The sequence below is a fragment of the Gadus morhua genome, chromosome 5 (assembly GCF_902167405.1).
Source record: "Gadus morhua chromosome 5, gadMor3.0, whole genome shotgun sequence".
Lineage (NCBI taxonomy): Eukaryota > Metazoa > Chordata > Actinopteri > Gadiformes > Gadidae > Gadus > Gadus morhua.
The window spans coordinates 12,694,769-12,713,027 of record NC_044052.1 but is presented as its reverse complement, the minus strand read 5'-3'; the positions used below and the strand labels follow the sequence as shown (position 1 = coordinate 12,713,027).

General features: G+C 46.9%; 1 protein-coding gene and 1 long non-coding RNA gene across 4 annotated transcripts in view; one reads left to right on the top strand and one right to left on the bottom strand.

Annotated features, from left to right (window-relative positions):
* The window catches only part of LOC115544013 (uncharacterized), a 5,005-nt gene extending 2,692 nt beyond the window's left edge, over positions 1-2,313 (top strand). The window contains exons 1-2 of one of the 2 annotated variants that reach the window (XR_003976786.1): positions 231-1,069; positions 1,979-2,313. This is a non-coding gene — a long non-coding RNA (uncharacterized LOC115544013). Of the gene's footprint in view, positions 1-230; positions 1,070-1,978 lie in introns of those variants that run through there. The other variant, XR_003976785.1, reaches the window with a different exon arrangement.
* prkcha (protein kinase C, eta, a) overlaps positions 1-18,259 on the bottom strand; it is a 20,158-nt gene extending 1,899 nt beyond the window's left edge. The window contains exons 1-13 of one of the 2 annotated variants that reach the window (XM_030356683.1): positions 17,620-18,259; positions 14,220-14,283; positions 13,364-13,514; positions 12,979-13,013; positions 11,270-11,352; positions 10,379-10,508; positions 10,034-10,167; positions 9,572-9,700; positions 8,237-8,410; positions 6,802-6,956; positions 3,960-4,098; positions 3,348-3,536; positions 85-231 (exon numbers count right to left, since the gene is read on the bottom strand). In XM_030356683.1, the coding sequence (XP_030212543.1) occupies positions 85-231; positions 3,348-3,536; positions 3,960-4,098; positions 6,802-6,956; positions 8,237-8,410; positions 9,572-9,700; positions 10,034-10,167; positions 10,379-10,508; positions 11,270-11,352; positions 12,979-13,013; positions 13,364-13,514; positions 14,220-14,283; positions 17,620-17,976 (1,887 nt within the window). In that variant the 5' untranslated portion in view covers positions 17,977-18,259. Of the gene's footprint in view, positions 1-84; positions 232-3,347; positions 3,537-3,959; positions 4,099-6,801; positions 6,957-8,236; positions 8,411-9,571; positions 9,701-10,033; positions 10,168-10,378; positions 10,509-11,269; positions 11,353-12,978; positions 13,014-13,363; positions 13,515-13,781; positions 13,801-14,219; positions 14,284-17,619 lie in introns of those variants that run through there. The other variant, XM_030356684.1, reaches the window with a different exon arrangement.

Here is an 18,259-nt window from a genome sequence, read left to right as displayed (position 1 = left end):
AACATCCTTACTGTACCAACAGCGTTATATTGTTTATATTTCTTTGGACAAATGTACTTATAACAATAATTTAGTTTCACTGACGATCTTGGGTTTGAAGGGGGGCTCCAGCTCTCGGCGCTCCAGCTTCTCCCAGTCGATGCTGGCGAAGAAGGGGTGGCGGACCACCGCGCTCTCCCCGCCCTCCGAGCCCATGCAGCCCAGCCGGTGGGCCGCCGCCTTGGTCAGCAACTGAGGAAGACGACAGCGAGATATCAGACATTTATTAAAGACAGTGAACTCATGATGCCGACGATTCACTGTGACTCTGCAACCGACGTGCACCTGATGGATGAACTGACTTCACATCAGCCATTCATGATGACCGGGTGCTTCATGTCCATTATGTAACCACGGGTGGAGAAAAGGTTTAAAACTAACACCCAACATGGCAGTTAACATAGAAACCTACTTAAATAAGTGAAGAATATCATCAGGCATTGGATGCTCCTCACCATTTCCAGGCAACAAGGCTTATTGGGTCCAAGTCACGCTCTGCAGCAATCCAAGCCTGTGGCTCAGCCAGCATGCATTACAGTCAGTCCCTCTGTCTGTCCGTCCCTCTCTCTCTCTCTCTCTCTCTCTCTCTACACACCAATACAAACACAGCCTAGTGGAGGTTGGCACAGTCCGCCACATTTTCTGGAGGGCGACCAAAGTGAGTCCAGGAAGGGCTGAGTGCGGCCAGTGAACCCGTATGCCTCTATTCAGTAAATCGCATTACATAATTAAACGCTTTAAACTTTTCCATAGATTCAGCACTTTTTGACCAGCCTTTGAGGAGCTCAATATTTAATGACCTGAAATATGAAAACTGAAGTTGCTCGTCTTAAGCTTAATCTCCTGTTTAACGGGTTTCATTATATTATTGTCATAGAGTGCTAAAGTGTGTCGTCACGTTTCCATAGCAACCGATTTTCGGTTCTACACAAACCAAATTAACAAGAGGAAATCCTATGCCGCACGAATGTTTTATACAAAAGGAACGTTTTTTTTGCGAATTGATTTGCGAGTTTGCTTTACCAATGATGTAAGTAATATTGAGATTGGGCCAATTTAGCATTACATCATAAACTTCTTTCATGCTAGCGCAAACTTTTCCTTTTAATACCCCAGGGGGGAATACATGAACGCCTCGACATGTTTCGATTGGTAGTGATTTACACCTCTTGAAATGTATTTATTTTAATTTTGAAAGAAACAACACATGGAAGCAATGGAAAACGCCATCGCTCGTTCGGTTGCTTAGAACTGAAAATACGGTTGCCAGGACAACTTTACGTTTTCACTTTAGTACTCTATTGTTGTGTTTATATACAATACGGTTATGCTTTATGATGAATAATGCGTTATTAATAACCCATTATTCCCGGTGTTAATTCATCGATAGAGACTACTGTATACATATAGACAGACTCTTTGCTCGGATACAGCAGCAGCATTTTATCAAACCTGCTTGTTTCTGTGTAAATTAGCTCAGGTCCTAGCTGGTGGATTGAGGACCAGAGGGAGGGAGAGAAACAGAAAAAAAGCTCAATTATAAAAGTGTTTGAACTCAGCCTCTGAGGGAACAATAAAGAGAAATAAATGAAGGTGTCTGGGGTCAGTCTCAGAGGTCTGACCCACCTAGGGGCAAACACAGACATTAACCTGCCACCAGAACAAGCCAGCAACCTTATCCCAGAGAGAGAGACAGTGAGAGAGCGAGAGATGGAAGCAGATTCAGCCCCTTGTCCACAGAGATGGATTTCCCTTCCGTATCAACCCCCATACACTGTGCACTCGCTCAGACCTGCCCTCGATGCCCTCGGTGGATGTCTCAGCAAACTGGGAAATAATGAATGAGAGCCAAATACCTCAGATAAAACGCCCAGGCGGTTTGAGGCGGTAAACGTTTTTTAATGCCATCTGGTTTACACTTAGACTCGATCTTTCACAGAACCCGTATTGGAGCGATTCTGCTGCTGCCATTTTCCCCATGTTATCAGCCATCAGAGAGACATCCAATCAGGGAGACATCTCATCAGAGAGGGAGACATCTCATCAGAGAGGGAGACATCTCATCAGAGAGGGAGTCATCTCATCAGAGAGGGAGACATCTCATCACAGAGACATTCTCAGATTCCGGAGACAGCCACATGGAAAGTAACCACACTGATTACTCATCATAATATAGTCAATGTTTTTTCTTCAGATATAAACTTCTATAAAATAGTTTTTGAATCGTCACTTGATAAATGAAATGAAAATCAATAAATGTTCTGATGCATTGTTTGATGAATCATTCTTAAACACTTTCCTCATATTGACCACAAAGAAGCTAATACATTTGACCAGAAGTATTCTTGTCTTCTTCGTTATAATCGGTGGTTGATCTGATTAATGCCAATGGGTGCAGAGGAACATTACCAACGCCAAAGCGTTACGCAGCAACCATTTAGTGTGTGCCTAACACGCGCCAAAGAGCTGCCTTGAAGAGCCCTGAAGGCTTTGGATGAGCTTCCAGTAAAAATAGTCCAGCAATGTTCAAATCCACTCAGGAGGCGCCAGCGGCCGACAGACTGAGGTGTGACGGGCCTTTTAAGGGACGCACGCATGCTACAGAGAAGATCACTTCAGGATTTGGGTTTAGGACCGACACCTCCTCACTCTGGCTGGAATATCAACAACTAGAGAGGAGCGCCACTATATATATAGCAGGTACGGGTCGGGTTTATAGTTCTGTAAGGTCCGGCCAAACAGCTGGTAAGGGGGAGCTCCCACCAGGCTGTCATACATTCTGTCAGTCCTTTGGACGGACGGACAGATGCTCTGAAGGCCAGCCCTCAACAGAAAGCTGGTCTGGGAAGATAAAGAGCAAAGCTATTCTCTGTGTTGTCCTAGTAAGAGACAAGCATGGACCCGTCGTCGATCATCACAGGGAGGACGCCTAGTTCCTCCAAACAGCGTATTCATTTAAACAAAGGATAACTGAACCCTTTGGTTTGTCCCCTGACTTTATTCCCAATACATCCATGCCAGGGAGATGATGAAAAAGAAGATGAAAATAAGTCAACAGACTTTTCCTGCAATCATAAGATGCAAAGAGAAGGGTCTTGATATACGTCTGAAAGATCAGCTGTACAGCCGAGTTTCCATAATCTGCCTGTTCGTGACTGTCTCGCATAAGGGCTTCATCTGCCTGTTCTTGACCTCCTCTCATGAGGCCTTCATCTGCCTGTTCCAGACCTCCTCTCATGAGGCCTTCATCTGCCTGTTCCAGACCTCCTCTCATAAGGGCTGCACGTCGTGTCTCACTGTGAACTCACAGCCTTCAGGATGTTGACGGCCTCCTTGCTGAGCCAGGATGCGTAGACGATCTCCTCGTTCAGGATGGCCTCAAAGAGGTCGTCTTCGTTCTCCGCCTCAAAGGGGGCGTGTCCCGACAGCATCTCATACAGCAGAACCCCAAGGGCCCACCAATCAACGGACGGCCCATACAGCATCTCTTGCAGGATCTGATGCAGAGGATGACATAATTCATCAGCATCAGGTAAGGCAGCCAGGGGCTTTACTCATTAATACACAAGGATGGCCCCAACAGAGCGGTGCACTGTGTGTGGGCATGTGTGTGTGATTCTGAACTAACCGGACACACACCTGGGTGAGCATTAATAAAAGCAAACAAACCTCAACAGGTGCCAGAGAGACAGATAGTGTGTTGGGCATTAACTAAGGATAAAGATACATTGAATTAGCTGTTGACTATTCCAAACTAAAAATGACCTAAGTGTTATAAGCGTTGTTGGAGAGATGATCGGGGGAAGGAGGCAGGAAGTGATTTTTTTGTAAAAGGCTGAACCTTTTGCATTCTTCACATGCTCGCTAAATAATGAAATATACAGAATAAATTAAATTATTCTAAGCACTCTCTAACTGACCTCTGGTGCAATGTAATCTGGAGTCCCGCAGAAGGTGCCTGTGGCTCCGTCTTCAAAGACGCCCTCCTTACACATGCCAAAGTCTGCCAGCTTGCAGTGTCCGTCTTTATCGAGAAGAACATTGTCCAGCTTCAGGTCCCTGGACGGGGGGAGGAGAGACACGTTTGAGATGCACACCATGCACAATGAACATTGCCATCCATTAAACACGAGAAGGTACTTTCAGCTTGGCTGCGGACCAGCGAGTTACTCCATTCATCAGGCAAGGCTTTTTAAAAGGTTTTTTAGAAAGGTCAATGCTGTCGTTTTTAGGTACGTTAAACATAACCTTTGTCATGGACCACATGCACTGGGACAGGGGACCGGCCCAGGGGACATGCCCTGAATAGGGAATCAGACACTAAGTAGGTGACATGCAGACTATGAACCCTGTCCAGATTTGGACCGGCTAGACCTGTTGCCAGGCTTGGCAGCGCGATGAGAGCAAGAGCTGCATGAACCAACACACTCAAGAGTGGGGTGGGGACAACAGACAACAATGACCGGCAACCAGGATGCGTCTGACACATTCAGACCTGGGAAGGGGGGGGGTTCCAATGTCAGTAGGAGTTGAAAGTGTACAATTCCCTTGTTAATTCACTGTAACTGCAGAAGGCAAAATGTCAGTTATGTTCAATTATATCTGAGGACGCATTTCTCTTAATTTAGGAATAAATCTATACCTGAACCACATCAAGTCTTCTCTTTTTAAACATAGTTTTGGTTATTGCGTAAAAAATGTGATAGTATCTCTAGATGCCGATAGAATTGCTGGCAAGATGCCTCGGCAAAATATAAGAATCTTTATTGAAGTAGGTAATTCCAGGTGTGAGCAAAGCCATCCAATATTCACAGGGTTCACAGACACAACAGTGTTTTTTGTTTTAGTCATATTGCAGCCTCACCCCTCTGTTAGATCCTGCGTACTTCTGTCTGTCTGTCTGTCACATGCGTTTGGCACACTTCCTCAATGTGGTAGAACTCTAGATCTACAGCTCGTAGACTTTCAGTAAAGAAGAAAAGGGAAGCCGAGGGGTGACGGTTAATCAGACAAATATGACCCGGCTGGATTAAACTGGTTTTCTCTTGTTGTACCGTAAACCGATTGCGAAACCAGTGAATCAGAAGAGCATGGCATGAGCTCTTTGTACCACAGCCAAAAGAGATACACAACATATTAGGGCCATGGATTAAATGAACCAAGTATCCATAAAGTAAACATACTAGAGCTTAATGGAGGCACGGGACAGAGCACGATCAAAGACTGGAACTGGAATCAACCACCTGTGGAATCTTGTGAGCTTAGTCAAGTTGAGGAGCCGGAATGCCCAAAACAAGCAGTGTACCTGCTGCTGCTGCCTTGCACTATGAAGAGTGAGAGGACAGATGGTTCTATGTTCAGAGCCCAGCGCTCCCCTACCCTGGCTCTCCTCAGAGAGATGGAGGAAGGCTTTGTTCCCATGACATCACGACCACATCACTAGAGCAATCCATTGATCTGATCGCTTTTAAACCAGGAAGACAACATTGAGGCAAAATAGCATCAAAACCCTAATAGCAGCACTACCCAAAGTGGTAGTGCTGCCATCTCTTCTCCTTCCACAATTAATCAATAAGTGGCCCATCTCTACTTCCTACTCTGAAGCGCGTCATGCACAAAAAGCAGTACTGCGTTATCGCCACATGTACATTTCACACAGACTTGGGTCGGTTAAGGGGGGAGGGGGGGGGGGGGGGAGAGATGAGTAGGCATCACAGTCATAGGGATTAGCAGGAAATACCCTGGCACAAAGGCAGGAACCATAGTGGTGACGCTCGTGGTCAGGGGGGCGGGATGTATGGTCCGGACGTATTGGTCTGGAAATCAAGTGAAAAAGGACATTTTGGGACGGACGCTGTACATAAGGCACACACTTTGTCTCTGTAGGCTAGAGACAATACTTTTGTTGATGTTTTTTTATAATATAGTTCTATCACATAGTCCTAGAGTCTAATCAAGCTACTTCGAACTCTTGAGCTTTTCGTTCGGAACAGAGCTATTTCAGTGCTAGCATTGGAGCTCTGCGCGTGCAGCACGTACCAACGATGCTGCGTGACGTGGGATGACGTGGAATACCCATCTAATTATAAAAAGCAGCAGTCACCTCACATGATTCCCTCTTATCTTTATGCACTTGAAGGGCTGCACCCCATGCTGCTCTGCTGGGGGAGGCAACAGAACAAAAAATGCCCCATGCAGTGAGACCGTAGGGCAGCTTGGCCTCTCGCCTGCACTGTAGCCATGGTAATAAACGGATAACTAATGGCGTAGTAATCATTTACTAACGATGTTCACGTTTTCTCATGGTGTTTGTAAACTAAGGTATTCATTAATACATTATTGAATAGATATGCTAATGCTATGTTATGATGCTTACCACTGCACGGATGTTAGTAAGGGTTATGAAGGTTCTGTGTGTGGCGGTCCACAGGCCTGTAGAGGATGTGAGTAAGGGTTATGAGGGTTCTGTGTGTGGGGGTCCACAGACCTGTAGAGGATGTGAGTAAGGGTTATGAGGGTTCTGTGTGTGGGGGTCCACAGACCTGTAGAGGATGTGAGTAAGGGTTATGAAGGTTCTGTGTGTGGGGGTCCACAGACCTGTAGAGGATGTTAGTAAGGGTTATGAAGGTTCTGTGTGTGGGGGTCCACAGACCTGTAGAGGATGTTAGTAAGGGTTATGAAGGTTCTGTGTGTGGGGGTCCACAGACCTGTAGAGGATGTGAGTAAGGGTTATGAGGGTCCTGTGTGTGGGGGTCCACAGACCTGTAGAGGATGCCCTTGCTGTGCAGGAACATGAGGGCGGAGGTGATCTCTGCAGCGTAGAAGCGAGCTCGCACCTCCTCAAACTTCCTGGACTTCTGGATGTGGAACATGAGGTCCCCTCCATTCACAAACTCCATCACGAAGAAGAGGCGGTCCTGGAGGTCGGAGGAGAGGACGCACGCACGCACGCGCACACGCACACACACACACACACACACACACACACACACACACACACACACACACACACACACACACACAATCTTATTCGTGTGTGTACATCGTCCACCTATCGTGGTGGACGATGGATATGGAGGACGATGTGTAGCTGATCTATGCGGAGGCTCCACCTATATGTCATTAGTGGCTTTCATGTAGAACCCCAAGTATGAGCAGAATCGGCAAGGGGAATCATCCCTGATGAAACCAATCCATCATGGGCTCTCCGCATTAGGGACGATGGACACAGAACGCAGAGTAGGAGATGATTGGGATCACGATACGTGTGTGTGTGTATGTGTGTGTGTGTGTGTGTGTGTGTGTGTGTGTGTGTGTGTGTGTGTGTGTGTGTGTGTGTGTGTGTGTGTGTGTGTGTGTGTGTGTGTGTGTGTGTGTGTGTGTGTGTGTGATTATTCAACCAAATCACGATGAAAATGTATTTCCAGGGCAGATTCAGGCTGCACATTGGAAGCGAAAAAACAAAAAGAGGAATTGTCAAATGTCTCCACAAACAAGTAGCTACAAGTATAACTGAAATGTCATGGATGAACGCTACAGAATGATGTTTTTCTTGTAGGGCAAGATAAGCAGTGTATGTCAGTATGTGTGTGTCAGTACGTGTGTTACAGTGTGTGTTTATGTGTGGCCACATGAGTTTGGCCGTATGTGGGATGGGTTGGTGAGATCAGTTGAATCCATTGTGTGTTGTTTATTAATCTAAGTGCGCCACGGTTCAAATGCTGGAGCAGCTGAGCAGCAGGCCTGGTTAGTCTGTGGGTAGAGAGGAGCTGAGGGCCGGTCTCTCACCCACACACTGTCACATGCTCACATTCTTTCCCCAAACTCAAAAGTTCACCAGTAAACTGCAGTGACGCTGCCATCTGCAGGGCATGTTGTGTATTGCGTGAGAAAATAAAGGATATGCGTTTGTGTGTATGCATGTGTGGTTGTGCATTTGTGGGTGATTACGTGTGCATGTATGCGTGATAGCGTGATTGCGTGCATGTGTCTGTATGCGTGATTGCGCGCGTGTGTGTGCGTGTGCATGCCTGTATTGGTGTGTGCATGATTGCGTGCGTGTGTGTCTATTTCTGCGTGTGTCTGTAAGCACTCGTGCGTGCCTGTATGCCTGCAGGTGTCTGCTGTGTGTCTGTATTTGTGCGCGTGTCTGTGTCCGTGTGTGTCTGTAGGCGTGTGTGCGTGCGTGTGTGCTCACCAAGGTCTGGAAGCAGCAGTACAGCTGGGTGAGGTAGGGGTGACAGCGGGCCAGGGACAGCACCCTCTTCTCCGTCATGGTGCACTCCACATCGTCGTCCTGCAGGATGATGTCCTTCTTCAGCACCTTGACCGCGAACACCCGCTCGCCCCCGTTCAGCCGGGCCAGCATCACCTGGGGGTGGGGGGAGACCTCCTGTCACTCACACGGTCACTAGGGGGGGGGGGGGTCAGATCTACTCCTGTCACTCACGCAGTGACTAGCGGGGCTAGGTCACTAGCAGGGGCTTTGAAGGGGAAATGGAGTCGTAATGGAGCAGGTAGGGGTCAGGGGTCAAGGGTCGGGGAACATTGGGCCACACCCCACACCTCTCAGCTGGGGACTGATCAAACAACCCCTCCGTTGCTTTTAAGCTTTAAAGTGCAAAGTTCCCGTTTGCTGTGAAAACTATAGAAAAATATGTTATTTTTTATTATAAAACTGCCAGATAAAAAACTGTTATGCACATTAAAAGTCTCGTATTTTGCTGCTGTTCTGACCCTTGTGACTTTTGATCACAGTCTGCTCTCCATCCCTCCTCCGAAGGTCAAGTGATACAATATAAAAAAAGTATGAGTTCTCAAACTCGGTTTTCATCGCAAAATGCTTTGCATCTGTTTGCTAATAAAAACAAATAAATGCCGGCAAAAGGTGCCATCTTGTTTATTTTTGGAGTGTTCATGTGCGGTATATACTAAAACAATTATTTACCTCTTGCATGCATGTGTGTATGTGTCTGTATACGTGACTGCGCGTGTGTGTGTGTGTGTGCGTGATTGCGTGCACACACCAATACAGTAGCCCCAGAGATCTACGGCCTTGGTGGCTATTCCTCAGTATATACAGAGCCTTTGGCGGATAATTGTTTATCTATATATATAACCCACCCACGAGGGATAGGGCCGTCGATTCTGTACGTTCTTTTGTTTTCTTTCAGTAGGAGACTTTGTTTGATTTTGGAATAAACGTGCCTTTTTGGCTTTTGCCCAGCTAAGTCGTGACCTGTTTGAGGAGGAGGCGGTTCACCCAAGAAGGCGGGTTGCCACTATGCACACACACACACACACACACACGCACACCTAAACATTCTACATACCACACTATATATGCATAATGTGCTGCTAGTCGAGGTGGTTTTATATATTATGGATGAACCATGAACCACATCTAGACCATCCCCAGACCACCGCTACACCACCTAAACACTACCCCACCATCCCCAGACCACCGCTACACCACCTAAACACTACCCAACCATCCCCAGACCACCGCTACACCACCTAAACACCACCCCACCTTGCCGAAGCTGCCCTTCCCTAGGACCTGCAGGAAGGTGAAGTCCGAGAGGCCCAGCCTCCTGTTGTTCTGCCGGGGCACCTGGGCGTCCATGACGGGCGGGGGGTCCAGGGGCGGGTCCCCCGGGACCTGCAGCAGAGCAGGAGGAATGAAGAGGAGCTGAGTGTTAGGACACGTCGGCCAGCTAAATATTTGATTGAATATCAGAGCATGATTATGGGAAAGTACAGGCAGCAAAGTTACCAAGAATACATTCAGTGAGACAATGGGCGAACCAGATTCTTATAGGGAAACGTTTGCATTGTGGGTAGGGCAATATGCAGGTAACAAAGGTAAGTGGGCGTGACCATAGTGGAGAGTTTAGGATTGGCGGGAGAGGCCAACTAAACTGCAATACACTATGGGAGAAGTGGACATGTCTGCAAGCAAGGCTGTAAAAAGGTTAATGTCCAGAATACGAACCAAAGGTTTGGGTGGAGGGATACCACCCGGTTTCAGACCCATCTCTGCCAGCTTATTGGCCAGCTCAACACTGTTGACCCCACAGCTAGGAGCCACGTTGCCCTTACAGCGGATGTGGACGTTCATCTTACATACTGGAGGGGGGGGAGACAGAAAGAAAGAAAGAAAGAAAGAAAGAAAGAAAGAAAGAAAGAAAGAAAGAAAGAAAGAAAGAAAGAAAGAAAGAAAGAAAGAAAGAAAGAGAGAAAGAAAGAAAGAAAGAAAGAGAGAGAGAGGGACACCAAGGTTAAAATAACATGGATGATGGGAATGAGAGGGTGAAAGGACAGACAGACATGGTCTTACTCTTGCAATGCAGGCCCTGTTTGACGATCCCCCACAGCAGGGAGCCACAGTGGTCACAGAAGGTGGGGGCCTTGAAGCTATGGCTGCTGAACTTGTGGGGGACGTTGATACTGAAGCCCTGGTTCGTTGACTGGAAAATGACAAGAACAAGTCGGCATGGGTTAGTATCCATGAGTCCTGAAGCCATGTACAGCGCAGAGCCAGAAGTAGATTCACTTCAAGTGACCACATCACAACCGAAACCCTACAAACTCTTTGTGAGATTACGGACTTCCTTAAAGCATAGGACTGCCCAGGAAAATCTATAATGTAATGGAACTTAACCGACATGACACTCATTGATTCAATTGCCTCAGTAGACAGTAAATGCTGAAGCAGTCAACAAAGTCGCTTTCTGTTGCGGTTGGTTGACCTTACGCAAAAACAGGAAACGGGACAGCTGAACCGTTTACTGCAACGACCTGCAGAACAGACTTATTAGATCATGTTGGTGATCGGTACCACAGTTTCCTCTCTCTCTCCTAGTCTCTGAGAAGCTCATAAGCTCTTCAACAGGCCTATTGGCTCCTTGATAAGATACCACTGTTACTGAGGCGCCTGTCCACTCGCAGAAACGCAGAAAAGGGAGGTAAACAACGACACTATTGGTCTGGGTCGCCCGAGTCTCCTTGAGTCCTACTTGGTTCTAAACAGTAGCAGGGAGGGGGAACTGTAGGTCGAATTCCACAATCAGTTCCCCCCCACACCATCGCTACCGTTTTTTTAGGTGTTAAGGTTGTAGTGGAAAAAGGTTAGGTCATTCCACTGTGTGTGTGTGTGTGTGTGTGTGTGTGTGTGTGTGTGTGTGTGTGTGTGTGTGTGTGTGTGTGTGCGTGTGTGCGTCTCCCTCACCTGCTCCTTCTTGATCTTCTTCATCCCCGGACAAGCGGTCACAACGTGCAGGTGACATCGCTTGTGAACCACACACCAGCAGACTGTTGGGGGGGGAGAGAGAGAGAGAGAGAGAGAGGTTCAAGGTATCTTTATTATTCCAGGGGGGCAATTTGATGCACAGCCAGTAGTAAAAAGAAACAGCAAACACATAACGGATAAAACAACAAATAACACGAAAAAGATCACGGTTACATGTGGTCATTGACCAGACTGATGGCAGCAGGCATAGGTGATTTTTTTTCAGAGAGAGAGAGAAAGAGAAAGAGAGAGAGAGAGAGAGAGAGAGAGAGAGAGAGAGAGAGAGAGAGAGAGAGAGAGAGAGAGAGAGAGAGAGAGAGAGAGAGAGAGAGAGAGAGAGAGAGAGAGAGAGAGCTTTAGATCGAAGGGATCATGAAGGAGTGCAGTGGGCCGCATTGTACTGTGTCTGTCAAACTGTTGCACATGCAGCACTGCACGCTGGCTTCCTGTCTGGCGGTGGGGGTGTTTGTTTGTTTACGTGTCATGATGAGGGACTGAGAAACTATCCACATGATCAACTGAAACCCCCCTAGAAAGCTGCAAGGTTCATATAGACGTCACTGAACGTTCACACTTAAAGCTGTAAAAGATGCAAAACCGCTGAATAGCTCAAAACGCAATGCTGTCCAAAATATTTACAGCTCATATCGCTCTTGCTTTTCCATTTAAAAAGGAGCCGCGCTTTTGCCTCCACGCTTGTAGTTGAGGCAAGTGCTGCTGCCGAGCAACAAAAACACAAGATAGTCACACGATTGGTCAATAGAAAAAGAATAATAAGCATAAATACATGAAACACTGAATAACTAATTAATGGAGCGATTGCTTATATGCTTATATATATATACATATACGTACGTACGTACGTACGTACGTACGTATGTATGTGTGTGGGGCATTTCCTTATTATGCAAAAGATCCACTCAACGGGAGCATTTGTGCCAGGCAGACACACGCAAATGGACAAATTAGAAATAGATTTTTGTGAAGTATCTCCCTGCTTCTGAAATGCGTGCACATCTCCACCCACCGCTCGTCTGCTGGTTTCCATCAGCATTCCACTGTGCGACCATCCCTGTTGCGTAATACGAATTGCGTATGCCCTCATACATTGTATGAGGGCATACAATGTATGAGTTGATGGCTCTTCAAATCATATGGTGGATGCTTTATCCTTTCTATGTGTTTTTTAGTTAATGATCGGGCTATAATAAGACCACGTTGGCTATGCGATTGCGGACAAATACGATGCCCTGCAATAGCCGCAATTATTCTCTCACGCACCATGACGAAGGAACAAACATGTGGTAGAAACTAGGAACTAAAGTTCTCGCGTATCCGATTGGCCCGATTGGCTGACGGTCATTTACAGCCGAAACGCTACTAGCTCATTTGCATAGAGTTGAGCTGTTTTCAACTCTCATTTACAACTTTACAGCTTTAAAGCTATCGCTCAAGCGTTTTATCGCTCCAATCGCTTTATCGCTCATGTCTAATAGAAAGTGAATGGGCGTTCATCTTAAAAATGCTTTACAGCTTTTGGTGTGAACACACAGTAAGACAAAAGGCGCTTCGCAACGCAAGCCATCAGTAAAAACAACCTCAACAAACCCCTGATCAGAAGCGATTAAAGAAGAAGGAGAGCAGCTCACCTTGGCACTGGTAGCCCTGCTTTCCAAACACCCCCCTATAGAGGAAACATAGAGCGTCACATTCAGTTCAGCTGACCACCATGATCACCTGTCACCTTTTACAGACGACCCCACAATGGTCACTGCTCACAGGCGCTCTCACAGGCGCTCTCACAGGCATCCTCCTCACAGGCGCTCCTCCTCACAGCCGCTCTCACAGGCGCTCCTCCTCACAGCCGCTCTCACAGGCGCTCTTCCTCACAGCCGCTCTCACAGGCGCTCTCCCAGGCGCTCTCCCAGGCGCTCTCCCAGGCGCTCCCCGGGCGCTACCCAGGCGCTACCCAGGCGCTACCCAGGCACTCCTCCTCACAGGCGCTCCCCGAGGCGCGCTCCCGGGCGCTCTCACCAGATGAACTCCCTGCAGTGGAAGCAGAAGGTGGGCTGGCGGAGGAAGGTGGACATGAACTTGTGTCCGTTGACCTGGTGGATGCGCCGGCGGACCGCGCCCTGCCGCTTCCTGGTGAACTGCTTAAAGGTCTTCTCCTTCATCGCATTATCTGATCACCACACACAAACACACACAAACACACACCCGAGGGTAAGGATTGTGTTAGTCTCTGTTTACCAGACACACAAACACACACCCGAGGGTTAGGATTGTGTTAGTCTCTGATCACCGGACACACAAACACACACCAGAGGGTTAGGATTGTGTTAGTCTCTGATCACCGGACACACAAAAACACACTCACAGGCTTATAGTTGTGTTAGTCTCTGATCTAGAAAACTAAATCTACCTTTGTCTGTGTTTAAGGTGTACTTACGTTAATGGAGCCTATGAAAATGAATCCACATTTTTTAAAAAGACTATACAAATTCATACATAACTGTCTCCCTTAAATAGCAAGACACTGTTTTCTAGAACTGTGAGGCTAGACAGAAAAGCAGAACTGTAGAGGTGGGTGGGCGGAGATCACATGGACCAGATAACCATGAGCAGGACTTATCTTAACGGCAATTGAGTGAGTCTGCTTTTTTCACATGTAGAGCTCATCTCAGTGCTTAAAAGAGGAAGAGCTTCATGACATCTTCCATGTCCACACAGACATTTCTCCACAGGTGCATTGTAGGTGTATGTGAAGAATGCTTAAAAAAATACCTATTTTTGTTGTGTCCTTAAAATATAACTTGTACAGGAAGATCAGGTACGGAGTTACAGTATACGAAGAAGAGAGGGTTTGAGTTCAGAGCAGGAATCTTACCATCAGTGAACGACCCCATCAGAGATATGACGACAAACACCTTCCCCTCCGGCTCCAGGTCCATCTACACACACACACACACACACACACACACACGCACGCGCACACGCACACGCACGCACACACACAGTGAATGTTACATATCATCCATGATCCATCGATCACTCAGCCAGACTGGTGGACGGTCGTGTAATCCCGGGATGAGTCACAGAGCGGGAAGCTTGCTGTGCTCCGATGACCAGCCCCTCGGTATATACACCCAGATGCTTAGCATGACTCGGGTCATAAGGTGCGCTACAGACCCGATACGCATTACGTACATGCTGAGGCATTTGCCATGCAAAGGTGCATAGTTCTGCACAGACATAACACACACAGAAATGTGGTTGGCCCGCCGGAGGGCAGGTCGGGCGGGTCGGGCTGCATGCCTGGTGGCGGGAACACCACGGCTGAGGAGAAACTACCGGAATACACCTCACACACACTCCAGGAATGGGTGGGCGTGGTCATCTACAAATAACAGCTACATACAAATTTAGGGATGGTAATACGATACTAATTGGAGATATTTCTTATTTGTGTGTCTGGGAATATATAGGCGTATGCACGCATATTTAATCCAAATATACCCTTTATTATTTTTTTTCTCTTTCTCTTTGATGACATTTTTCTTGGTTTGGATTTTCTTGACATTTTTAAGAATTCATGATCTTGTCTTATCGTTTTGGCTTTTCTTGACATTTCCAAAATCCAAATTCTTTTGTCGGTTATGGATTTAAAGCTCAGCAGTCATTTCACCTTCAGGAGCAGAGATATACAGAATGATATATGAAAACAGAGAGACCAGATTAAGAAACATACAGAGAGATCAGATTAAAACATACAGAGACACCAGAATGACACAAGCCGGATGATGAAACCATTATTATTAATGTTATTAATCATTGGTATGAACAAGTCGGGGTTCCTTCAGCAGCTCATTGGTTCAGGTAAGCAGAACTCCAGCGAGGCGGAGAATGAACCCTTACCACGGAGACCATGGATCTATATTTAAAAAGCAGAACTCTGCTGTTCTGCATCACAGGGGCGTTCATTTCTCTTCAAAACCATTTAGGAAATGGGCGGGTGGGGGGTGACGAAGATAGCAGAATGTGTGGAAAATATGAAAAACAATATTCAAAAAGTTACTGCACAAACGAAAGCCTACGGTTAAGATATCTTAAAATGGGTGGGTGCTCTCCCTGCCAACTATCGATGACATGTATGATAGATAAGAAGAAAACTTTTGCCTCATACGCCGCTGTTGACCAGATGCATCAGCAAGTACGGCTGGAAACTAACGCAATGGAAACCGAGGCTTCGCTGCGAGGGACGTGAGAAAATGAGGGGGCGGCGGACGAGGTTGTGAGCAGGCCAGCCACAGAGGAAGAGCAGGAGGTGACACCGCATACTATGACAAGCATATCTACAGTGGGCTGCTGCAGCTCTTTGGTGATCAAGGCCCGGAGATGCTCAGCCTCCCCCCCTTGAAGCAGCATCTCAGGCTCGCTCGGTTCAAGCCAAACCACACAGGAGAACCTCAACTCAACGGCTACACGGCCGGTTCTGTGATCTGGACCCAGATTGTCCAAGGGGTACTCATTCAAAAGGAGTTGCATTTTTTTCCATTTATTGAGGACATGGAAAGCCTAGGGGAGAGAGTGAATAATAGTGAGAGGTGAAGGAGGAGGTGAGACAGTTGAAAAGAGGGAGAGAGCAAACAAAGAGACAGAAGCAGTCAAAGACAGATACAGAAGCTGAATACAAATGAGAAACACACTGACAGAAAGAGAGAATAGTGAGGGAGAGAGAGAGAGATATCACAGCTGAACTGTTTCACTGATTATATACATTCTACTGTATTGACGATTTAATAAAAATAATATAATTTTGGATATATTATGCTTGTTTTTATGTTGCGCTAATTTTACTTTTGTGCTTTCGCCACGCTAATGCAAGTTTTCCATTCTAATAAAACCCTCTGAAACTTGAAACTTGAAACTGAAGAACACCAGAGAGTGTGGAGAGAGTGGTGAGAGAAAGAGACAGTCAGAGACCCGGTGAACCCTGAGCCTGGATCCACGGTGGGAGCGCTGTAAGTCAGGGAGGCGTGGGCGTGTAGAGGCCTGTGTCTCTCCCTCTCTGATGTGACAGGGGCCCCGCAGCCCCTCTGCTGCTGCCTTACTCTAACCAAACGAAAGCCCTCCTTCACCGCTCCCATTCAGCGCAAAACCATGTCCACGACTTAAAAGGGACTTCGAAGTAGGGAAGCCAACAAAACTAACGTGACAGGTAGCATGTCCATAAAGAAACCACATCAGGCTCGACAGGTTGACCCTCTGCTAGGGTTTGAAGTTCTGCAGATTTGGGTCGAGCTTTCCATTAAACTCCGGCGAAGAAACAAGCCTTTGGGAGTGCCCGTCAGTTCTGAGAGTTCTGGAAAGTCTAGTTGTTGTTGTTGTTATGGTTCGAACATCGTGTTCACCTGGTCTGATGCATGCATGGTGAGACAATAAAGGTCTGCTCTGTCTTCAGGTGGGGACAGGTTTACATTTCAATGCACTGACACCAGCAGTGTTTACAACCAGAGGGCCAGAGTCCAGCAGGGCAATGAAACAGGTTCTTAAAGATCGGTTTGGGTTGACATGTTGACATGTATTTAGAGAGAAGACACATTTGGCTGTAATAGTTGATGGCTCTTCAGAGCTACAATGTCTTGTTAAATCCATCTTGAAATCGACCTAATCTATGTTTGCACAGGAAGGTCACAGACGGATGTACTTAATGTGACTAATGTATTGCTTATAGGAAGCAGAAAGTTTGCTTTTGGATAGCAAAGTTGCTCTGCATTCAGACCGGTGTTGGAGGAGACAGCCCGTGTTGGAGGTAGGAGGTAGCCCATGGTCATACGACGCCTTAACTGTTAAACCTGATCGAACATGTTCACAAAGTTCCCTCATCCGTGGGAAACTAGGTGATAACCAGACCTCTTGGAGAACAACATAATCTAATAACTTGAATTTCGATCCAGCAGATGTAGGATGAAGGCAAAGTTTACAGGAGGGTCAGGCAGTATTTCATAAACATAATGAAGGAAATGGGTTATAATAAGCGGGCCGGTTGAATTAAACAATAATATGTTGGCTAGCATAAAATACGAATTTATATTCCAAATATGTTAATCTGTGTTCACCTCTACCTTTGTATCAAGTTGTTTTGGATCAGGTACAGAGCATTGTGGGTTGACCTTATCACGCTTAACAGATGCTGTAGCAGACTCGGATGTAAACAGACTGATGACCTACTGGTAGGCCTACTGGTTCCCAGGATACGGTCAACCGTATACCTGTCTGGTACTCACCCATTTCTCAAGACTCTCCTGAGAGTTGGACGCTTCAATCAGCTCCTCAAACCGGATGCAACAGTTCGCTACGAAGTCATCGTACCCGATGGGGGTCTCATGGAACACGGCCAGCTCCACGCTCTTTCCGTCGCTCACGTCCACGCTGAAGTCTTCGTTGTAGGTCGGCGAGTTGGTCTTCTGCTTGGTTATCGTCTGGCCCACCTTGAAATCATCCACCTTGATCACGATGTAGGGGTCCAGCGAGGGGGGTGCTTTGTTGAAGATAACAGAGTGACGGAGTGAGTAGGTTGTTGGTTTGAGGTTCACGGCTTCCCCGATCCTGAGCTTGAGGTGGCCCTTGAACTTCATCTCCATGTCGCTGAATAAAGTTCGTTAGAACATCGAATGCAAAAATGCAAAGTCAAATAAAAACGACCTATACAGAGTGAAGTGGCCGGGTGTTTCCCATATCAAAAAAGAATCGGGTGGCGGTGGTTCTGGAGTCCTGCTAATGGTTCCATCTTCTGAAGACCTGCCACGGTTCTGAAGCTGTCAGTCCTACTCAGAACGCTCCGCTGCGTGCGCTGTTGCCGCTTTGCGCATGCGTACAACTACCGGAGGACGCCTGTTCGTTCGGTAAATAATAAGGAGAAGCACA